Here is a 10,513-nt window from a genome sequence, read left to right as displayed (position 1 = left end):
CTCCGTTGTCCTTCAACAACATCAGCCCAGCTTGTATGTTCAGCATGTGGTTTCACTCTTAAAGGAAAGAAACTATTGGTAGTGACAAGAGCATATTGCTGAGGCCTGGAATGGTTAGATTTCATGCCTTTTCCATTAGATTTTTGCTATGATTCTTTGTCATTATCCAATGTTTGCATCTCATGCTGCTGAGGTTGAGTTGCCTGTTTGTCCTTAGCCTCATCATTCTATTTGAATTGTCCTCTTGCTACCCATTGAACTGTTGGCTTTTGAGCCTTTGCTTGCTGCATATTGCCTCTAGTCTTATAAGTTTTGTCTTGTTGATTTAGTACTACAAACTTTTGTTTTTGTTGTCCATCCCTCTGCCTTTCTATATGTGGTTCAGCAATTTCTTGTGTGACAGCACAATCATGCCCAACCATAAGATATTCATGGCAGTATTGTGGCACCCAATCATACTCTACCACCTGCTCAAATTCTTTCCTCGATAGATCTTGCACTATAATGCATTTTGGAAATTCTTTTGAAATATCCATTTCAATTAGAACCCTAACATAAGAGATTCTAACTGTACTAGATGTACATTCATCAGCATATATAGGGCAGCCCAAACCACTAGCAATTCTGCTCAAAGTAATATTACCCCAACAATTCAAAGGTAGGTTTGGAAAACTCACCCACAGTGGTATGGTCTTCAGTACCTCATCATAGAAATTGAAATCAACAGACCACGATTTGAGGATAATTGGCTTGTTACCTAAAGTGTGTGGCCCTGAGTACATTACTTCATTTTTATCCTCCATGGTATTGAATAGAATGACAAAATATCGCCCATTGTGATAGTAAACTTTTGGTTTAGCAGCAAAGTTCCATTGGGAAGCTATGAACCTTTCCATAGTACCAATTGATGGGAAGGTGCCAATGACATACAGTATGATTGTCTTCTGCCATTTTTTGGTTTCATCTGTCATCTCCTCTTGTTACAATTTAACCTTTTTAACTCCATTCTGAATCATTAGAGGAATATAGACCAAGGTCCATCCCCCTTGCAGCCATCCTATTGCTAGCAAACAGGTTCACCCATGGTTTTCCTGCCTTCCTATTTGTTGGACCTGCCTTCTCCTGTTTCAGCAGATTTTCCTCTTGGTGTTAATTACCCTGTTGCTCTTCATCTGCAATTGGTTTGTTCGAGCTAGCAATAGCCCTTTGAGAGGGGATTTGGTCCAACTTCTTAGTCTTCTCAGTCGTTTGTGTTACTATTCGTTCTACAGTAAGCAATGGAACAATGTTACCTTCTGGGCTTACTGGTCCTGTATTAGGCATTATCGAGATTTTCCTTTTTCGCTAGTTAGGGTTTCAGTCGGCGACGAAGCCCTTCCTTGTCCTCCACTGCGATTACCTGACATTATGAAATCAGCCAGTTGAACCTTCTTCACATTCCTTTTTGGTCATCCTCGCCCCATTTTCAGCCAACATTGTTTAGCAAATCACACTTAAAGTACGCCAAGAGAGAAAGAGGAGAGAGAATAAAGACCAAATAGATTCTGACCACTGAAACTATATTACAACATGTGTCAACATTTGAATTAAACTATTTTACTAGATTGGATCTCAACCCTAAAAAGTGTGCCGTTATTTGCAACCAAGTTTTCAATCCTGAGCAAAATTCATTACTAGCCATTCGATAAAAACTACTAATATCATCCGCTGGCCATAAATTACAATATACACTTTATAGCCCAGAACCAATTCTAATGGCTAGCCACTAAAATTAACTGTTATATCTCGCGTTTTCGTACGATTAAAGTTCCATCTTCAGTTAATCGACGTAGACTCGGGATGAGATTATCTTGAGGTTAACGTATGTATGCTATTTATAATAAGCGATAAGTAAGTGCCATGAAGGGTAAAGGATACACGAATTAAAAAAAATGAGTTTCGCTGAAGGTTGGCGATTTGAGATAAAATACGGTCTGAGCTATAATGCTCGATATTTATGGATTATTACCGTACAAGGTACCATATGACCGTAATAGTATGATGTATAAAGTATATTAAAAATAAGTAATATTTTAAGTAATTTGAGATAATTCTTAATTATGCGGGCAGTTGATTAATTATTGGGTAACAGGACATTACCTAGTTAATTAATAAATTATGAGATAAGACTAACCACACCCCTCCCAAAGAAAAAATATGTGGCAGCAAGGGGCTGATAAAATAAAATGACTAAGGGCCAAATTGGCTTAGGTGGCTACCTAGGGTAACAAGACTTTAACATGTAAAGTAAAGGCATTCAAAGTTTATAAAATGTTTGGTCTCTTTTAAAGCTTGGTTCATTTGGACAGAGAATAACAAATTGAACTATAAGTCTTTTTTCCTAATTCAAATATTCAAAAACAGACACTAAGCTTCAACTGAAAAAGCTTCAACCGAAATTCTTGCAAACAATTCCAACGAGAATTGTTAGAACCGTAGCAACGTAAAATTTTACGGTTCTAAAGGAGTACAGTGCAATCTTTTTCAGAAATATTATACGAATTTTCCCTACTCCGGGTATTTTAAAGCTATCCCTTCTTTCTTTTTGACATGATCCAAGTTATACAGAAGAAATGAGAAAACACACAGTTTTCATAAACGACTCTATTCATAGAAATACTAGGGGTCTCTGTGTTCTTGATTTCCCATGGGACATATTATTATATCTTCTGTTCATGGGTCTCAAAATAATACACAGTTGATAAAGTTTATCCGAAAAGAATATTGAGATTTTTAATATATTTTCATGCATTTTATTCATTTATGCATGTACATTGACCCATGACCAGACGATGTTATATACGCGTATTTATATGTATATATTTATGTATATGGGATATGGAAAAAATGTTACGACATTATATATGCACCACCACCTGATCAGTTGGTATATGTTGATGATGTTGCCCATAGTGCCGAGACAATATGATGGGATGCCCTCAATGGCTTGATGATGTTATGTACACCTATACCTATGCATGGCACGACATTTATATGTACGTGCATGACAATATAAATATTTCATAATTTACAAAGTTATTCAGATTTACAGATGGATCTCTTTATTCCATGTTTCATCTATATCTTTTATATACTGATTTTCATGCCTTACATACTCAATACATTATTTGTACTGATGTCCTATTTTCTGGGGCCTGCGTTTCATGCCCACAGGTGCAGGTAGGCAAGCCGACGGTCCCTCTTCTTAGGACCCTTGATTAGTGAGAGTTGGCATGATCCACTTGATCCGGAGCTGCGTCTGGTTTTGGTACGATATACTTATATATATGGGTATGATGTGGCTCAGTCCCATCCTTGTACAATTGTATTTTTATTAGAGGTCTGTCGACAATTATGTATAGTTGGATAGCATGTGGCCGTGTCGGCTTTCAGTTTTAGGTATATAGTTATCTATAGCAACCTTGCCAACTCGCCCACTGTATTCCTCATGTATATGTACATATGCCTTTTTAGCAGGTTTCCTTCATGTATGTTATTCTCTAAATTCAGCAGATGTCATTCCAGTTTATATCTTAGACGCATGCTTAAGGGTGTTCGACAGGTAGGACTCGACACCCGTCGCGGTCCATCGGTCTGGATCGTGACATTAACAAACCCAACTAACATGATAATTTTGTATAGTGAAGACATACTAAAGCAACAAAATAATGAAAACTATAATGGACGACTACTATAGATGTTGTTCAGTAACCAGTAAGTGTGTCTCAATGAAGTCATATCGAATTTAGAGTTCAGGTTTCAAATCTAAAAATTTCTTACTCAACAATGATGACGGCTAAAAGGACCAAAAAACTATATAATCTGCTGACTTATAACCAAATTTACCACAAGTTGTTGAGCGTCAGGCCATGACTGCTTGAAGAAGCGTATGATGGCAACTATCTTGTTGCTCCAAGGCTTCCCTTTGTAGACAACATTGGGAGCTTTCTCTCCACTTTCAGAATATTTTATATAACGACCCAACTGGTCGTTTTGAGCAATTGCATTCGGTTCGAAAGTTTGAGGTTATAAGCAGCGCCATATTATGTGTATCAATTTGCGTGCATGCTTTGATTCTGTTTCTGGATGAATCAGAGTCGAATTGGAAGAAGGAATGTAGGTTGGAAGCTTAAGCGGTGGGAATTTGGCCGGAATTGAACTTTTGAGTAAACGGCCTCAGAATGGGTTGTGGTTGATCTCAACAACTTTGTATGGTGATTTTAGACTTAGGAACGCGTCGGGATTTGGATTTGGAGGTCCGTAGAGTAATTTGAGGCGTTTCGGCGAAAATTGGAAAACTTGAAGTTTGGAAAATTGAGAAGTTTGACAAATAGTTGACTTTTGTGATATCGAGGTCGAAATGCGACTCCAAGAGTTGGAACAGCTCTGTTATGTCATTTTGGACTTATCTGCAAAATTTGGCATCATTCCAGGTTGATTTGATAGGTTTCGACACGAGTTTTAAGAGTTGAAAGGTTTGAAAGTTCCTAAGTTCGATTCATGGTGTGATTCGTTGTTTTGGCATTATTCGATATGATTTGAGACCTCGAGCGAGTCCGTGTTAGGTTATATGACTTGTTTGTGTGTTTAGATGGGGTCCCGGGGGCCTGGGGTGTGTTCCGGGTGGGCTACATATCATTTTCCCTTGTTTTTGAACCGCTATTTTCTGCTTCTGGTATCCTCTTCTGCGATCGCGAACCGCCTTTCGCGTTCACGAAGCTTTGTTGCTGACCACCTAGAAATCCTTCTTCGCGTTCGCATAACACGCCTCGCATTCGTGAAGCTCTGCCTTATCCTTCTTCGCATTTGCAGCCACTCCCTCATGTTCGCGTAAGCATCTATTCTCGCGTTCACAATGGCTTTTCTTGGAAGCTTTAGTTTCCCTTCTTCGCGAACGCGATTGTCCTTCCGCGTTCGTGATGCACAAAATCTGGGAAGACAGAATATAATTTCCAAATCGAGGGTTACACCATTTTCATTATATCTTGACTTCTAAAGCTCGGTTTTGGGAGCTTCCTTGTGGGTTTTTCAACCAATTCGATTGGGTAAGTGTTCTCCACCTAGAATCTAACATATTCGATGATTTTGCTTCATTTTTATCATTTAGTTTGTGATTTGGGTTGAGGAAAATGTTGGTTTTTGAGGAAAATTCCTAGAATAAAAAATCATGATTTGAGAGGCCAAATAGTATCGGAATTTAATAAACTTTGTATGGTTGAACTCATATTAGAATAGGTATTCGATTTTTGTAAAATTTGTTGGATTCCGAGGTGCGGGTCCGGGGGTCGACTTTTGGACTGATTTTTGGATTTTGTTAAAGATTAAGACTTTATGTTCCGGAATATTTTCTTATGTGTTTTATTTGTGCTTTGAAGTTAATTTGGTTAGATTTGAGCCGTTCAGAGGTCTTTTCACCTGAGAAGTGCATTTTAGAGTACCAGTTTGTCGTTTTTGAGGTAAGTATCTTGCCTAACCTTGTGTGGGGGACTTCCCCTTAGGATTTGAGTCTTTTATGCAAATTGTAATCCGTGCACGCAAGGTGACGAGTGCGTGCTCGGACTTATTTGTGAGAAATTTGCCTCTAGGATTCTTAGGTCCTTATGTTCATTATGTGCAAAGTATTCCAATGTGATTGAGTTTCTTAATTGCTTAAGTTACCTCTATATGCTCCATATGATGTTAGATTTCCTCTAATTCTTACGTGTTACTTGACCCTTAATTGCCTTAATTGAAGTGATTGCATTCCTTATTGTTTTGATACTTCTTGATTGTGAGTTCCTTTATGACTTCGTGCAAATATGTTACATGTCCAATTGTCATGGTTACCAGTGTAGTTATTTTGTGCTTATCATGTCTTGTTATTTTGTTCTTGGCTTTTCCGTGATCCTTATTATGTACTATTCATGCTTAAATTGACGATTATTCCTGTTTCGTAAGACTGATGATATTCTCTTGGTAATTGACCATTGTTGAGTATTGACTCAAGTTGAGATCTATATTGCGAAGCTAACTGTTAAAACAAGATTGTTTCTATTGTTGATTCCCTTATCTGGATGTTATTATTTCTATGGTTGATTCTCTTGCCGGGATGTTATTGTTTCTGTTGTTGATTCCCTTGCCGGGATGTTATTGTTTCTGTTGTTGATTCCTTTGCCAGGATGTTATTGTTTCTATTGTTGATTCCCTTGCCGGGATGTTGTTGTTTCTACTGTTTGGGCGAGGAAGAGTGATAAAGCACGAAGGGTGATGTCGTGCACATTTATATTGATGCATATGGTGAGGAAGAGAGATAAAGCATGAAGGGTGATGCTGTGCATATTTATATGATTCATACTGTGAAGAAGAGTAATAAAGCACAAAGAGTAATGCCGTGCATATTCACATTTATACTATTCATATGGTGAGGAAGAATGATAAAGCACGAAGGGTGTGCCGTGTATATTTCTATTATTCATATGGTAAGGAAGAGTGATAAAGCACGAAAGTGATGCCGTGCACGTTTCTATTATTGATTGCATGTTGAGGATTGAGAGTAAAAGCACGAAGGGTGATGCCGTGCACTTTCTGTTTGCTGTGTTTATTTGTTTTTATCAATTCAAGTGTTTTAACTGTTTCAATTCCTTTATTGTTGTGATTCTTTGTGTTGGAACCTACAGTATTTTCAATACCTCGCCGTATTTATATATATACATTTCGATACTTCAGACTTCAATAATTGTTACATCTTTAATTCAATTAGTTTCTCAATTATATTCCCTTAGCTTCTCAATTATATTCCCTTAAACCGTCTGAGGTTGAATTTTACTTAAAAAGGAATTTCTACTAAGTTTTAAGTTATTAACTCCCATGTTAAAAGTAATAATTCATTCGATGTTGTATTCCAATTGAAAAATGTACTTTCTTTACTCAAATGGTTTCTAAAAACAACTTCATCTTTTCTCGCTGATTTCCTAATTGGTTTAGAAATTGTAATTTACTTTATGTTATGTAAATGAAACTTCTTAAACATCTTGATTGCATTTGTTCGGATATTATGTATCGTATATCATGTGGATTTTGTTGTTAAAAGTGAGATTAAAAATATGTAGGCACAAGGTGCCATGTGTGTTGAAGGTTCGGAAGTTGAGATTATGATATGAGAAATCGAGGATTGAAATGGTCGGGATTGTGTATTAGATATGATGTAGTTGATTGAGTTGGCATTGCCTTCTTTATTTGAATACATTACTACTTGTCTATGTACCTGTTATGTTAGTGTTGATTTACTTGGTTGTCTGATTTATTTGGTTATCTAATTTACTTGGTCATCGTTCGTTACTACCCGTATTCTCCCTTTATTGTCCCTATTGTTTGTATTTTGATTTCTCTCTGCTGTTGATATTACCTCGTTATCTTTATCTTGATATTTTATTATCATATCATGTTCATTTCATTTGACCAGTAGGTGTCTTGACTGTTACTCGTCACTACCCCACCGATATTAGTCTTGATACTTACTGGGCACCGCCGTGCTGTACATTTTTGTATACAGATCCAGGAATTGATCATTAGTTGCTGTGTAGATCGTCGTGGTGGAGACTCAAGGTAACCTGCTGCTGCGTTCGCAGGCCTCGGAGTCACATTCGTTTGTATTTACATTCCATTGATTCCTTTTCGTTCAGGAACAATATTGTATTTATTTTGTATAACTACTCTTAGAAAGGCTTATGACTTGTACCACCGGTTCTTGGGAATTGTGATTACTTAGAGTTATTTAATTTGAAGTTAGTAAATGTTAATGTTATCTCAGTCAATATTAGGATTACCTAGTTTAGAGACTAGGTGCCACCACGACTCCTTCGGAAGGATTTTTGGATCGTGACATTTTAATTCACTGCTCGGCATGACTAAATTCCTTGAATGCAAGCACTTGATCTTGGTCTACTTGATCCCCAGTATTTTCATCAACAACACATGCAAATTAAACAAGAGATTGATTAAAGCTAAAGTCATGAACCACCACAATTACATCGAATTTTTTTGCACATATACTTAAAAGTAAGAATCTTAGATCAGGTACATATACTTGCCCTGTCCTGGCTTACCTGCTTGTTTAGGGATACAAAAAACATAAACGAGGGATAACCACATCAATTTTCAGTACTAATCAGTAACCCTATATAGAAATAAATATGGCAAAAGAAAAGGATAAATCTTGGCTAAAATTAGTGAATGGAAAAAGAGGCAGCATGACAAGTTGACAAACAATAACTATTCCATTAGATTCATGCATTCAGAAATATACAATTTTGATACAACAAAGCTAGAATCTTTCAAATATTTTATTATACTACAGTTCATGTGAACTCTAGTATAATATATATATCACATCGTAGTCATTCAACATATAAAACAAAATTATCACTATACAAAAAAATATTCAAATAAACTGTCATTATATAAAATATATACAAAATAGACTATCACTATATAATTTATATACTAAAAAGATTGTCACTATATAAAAATATACAAAATAGATGTCATTATACAAAATATATACCAAAAAAGCTGTCACTATACAAAAAATACAAAACAGATGTCACTATACAAAATAGACTGTCACTGTACAATTTATATACAATAGACTGTCACTATACAAAATATATACAAAATAGATTATCACTATGCCAAAAATATTCAAAAAACATACATTTCGGGCTATTAGATGTAATATGTTTGGACCGAAGGGCCATTTCGTGTCAATGAGGAAAGACATGGGTTTTAAAATTTTGAGGGGCTATAGAGGATCATTTTCTCTTCAATCTTTTCTTATTACTATTATTTTAATTTTTGGAGATTTTCACAAGTTTAAATTTTATCCACATTAAGAAAGTCTTAAAAAAATAGCCCCGGAGCTACCCGAAAGAATGGAAAAACTTTGTTAACTAGTTTTGCTGGTCGGGATATAACATTTATATTATTTTCATTCTACCTATCTTGTTAAATTGTTCACAAATTTTCTCAAGGGGCAAAACGTGCATTGGTTTCAAATAACTATAACTATTAGGCAACTAAAAAGTCAAATGTTTATATATTCGTTTAAATCGTGAAAAATACTTCTCCTTTAAGTCAATTGTTGGCCCGAGTAAGCTTGTTTTGATAATTGACAAAGGAACACTTGCATGAACCAGATCCATAGACAGTGTACACAAGTACAGATAGAATCAAGCAAAAAGCTTGCACGTGAAAGGGATAAGTATAAGGGGTTATATTTGATATTCCCTGAATGAAAAGGTTTCATATTTGATAAGGAGCAAGACTCCTTACTTAAAGAGAACTCTATCCAAGATAAGGGAAGAGTCAGAAGTTGAAGTTGACTAGAACTCTTCCACCAAAAAAGAGTAAAGCATTAGAACTCTAGTTCATTTTATTTACTAACTCTCTCTCTCTCTCTCTCTCTCTCTCTCTATATATATATATATATATATATATATATATATATATATATATATATATATCAGTTGTGTTCTCTTTTACAGGTGACACACAAAAACAGAAGTTAAACGTGAATTGAGAGCAATATAGCAAGGCATTTTGCAAGTAGTTTGTGTGTAATTCAAGTGTGCAAATCTGAAGCTACACGAACGAGATAGAAGAACTAGTTCCAAGTGTCTATCTTTTATTCTAGTTCAATTGTAGTAGGTATTTTCATAGTGTACCTTTCAACTTTATCTAGAGGCAATTTTAATAGGCACTCAGAGTATTCAAGTTAGAGTTAACTTGAAGTTGTCGCAATAGTTAGAGGCTGATTGCCACAATGGGATTAGAGTTCATCCTAAGTTTACAAAAGTGTTTGTGAATGCAGTTTTTGGCTCAATGATTTAGTTGAGAGTTTGGAAAATCCTACTGAGAAGTAGGTCATGGTTTTTTCACCTTTTGAGCAAGGTGTTTTCCACGTAAAATACTTGTGTTCTTTACTTTCCGCATTTACTATTTCAACAATAGTAGGTTAAGGAATACTTAGAAGAACCAGGTCCTTTCATAATCAGTTTAGACAAAAATTGGAAACCACACAAATCACCCCTCCTCTTGTGTGGTATTGAAGTTAAAACATCAATTGGTATCAGAGCAGGTTATCCTTGAAGAGGCTAACCCTTAGGAGAATATCAAGATGAGTGCACCACCTGGAAATTGGGAAGGACAATCCACTACTAGGCCACAACTCTTCAATGGCCAGTACTACTCCTGGTGGAAAAACAGAATGAGAGACCATATCATAGGAGAGGACTATGAGCTATGGTACATTGTGACTGATGGTCTCTTGGCTACTATGAAGAAAAATAGTGAAGGAATAGATGTGCCAAAAACAAGAGATGACTGCACTTCTGAGACTTGAGGAAATAGGAGAAGAATACTAAGGCCAAGAGATGGCTTGTGTGTGGACTTGGTCCAGACGAGTACATCAGAATTCAAAATTGTACCACTGCTAAGG

General features: G+C 36.1%; 1 protein-coding gene across 1 annotated transcript; it reads right to left on the bottom strand.

Annotated features, from left to right (window-relative positions):
* Positions 1-227: 227 nt before the first annotated feature.
* Positions 228-971, bottom strand: LOC107769116 (uncharacterized). The gene has a single exon (XM_016588297.2). The coding sequence runs from the start codon at positions 969-971 to the stop codon at positions 228-230; it is 744 nt and encodes a 247-aa protein (XP_016443783.2).
* Between the last annotated feature and the right edge of the window lie 9,542 nt (positions 972-10,513).

The sequence above is a fragment of the Nicotiana tabacum genome, chromosome 5 (genome assembly GCF_000715075.1).
Source record: "Nicotiana tabacum cultivar K326 chromosome 5, ASM71507v2, whole genome shotgun sequence".
Lineage (NCBI taxonomy): Eukaryota > Viridiplantae > Streptophyta > Magnoliopsida > Solanales > Solanaceae > Nicotiana > Nicotiana tabacum.
This window is presented reverse-complemented; position numbering and strand designations above follow the sequence as displayed.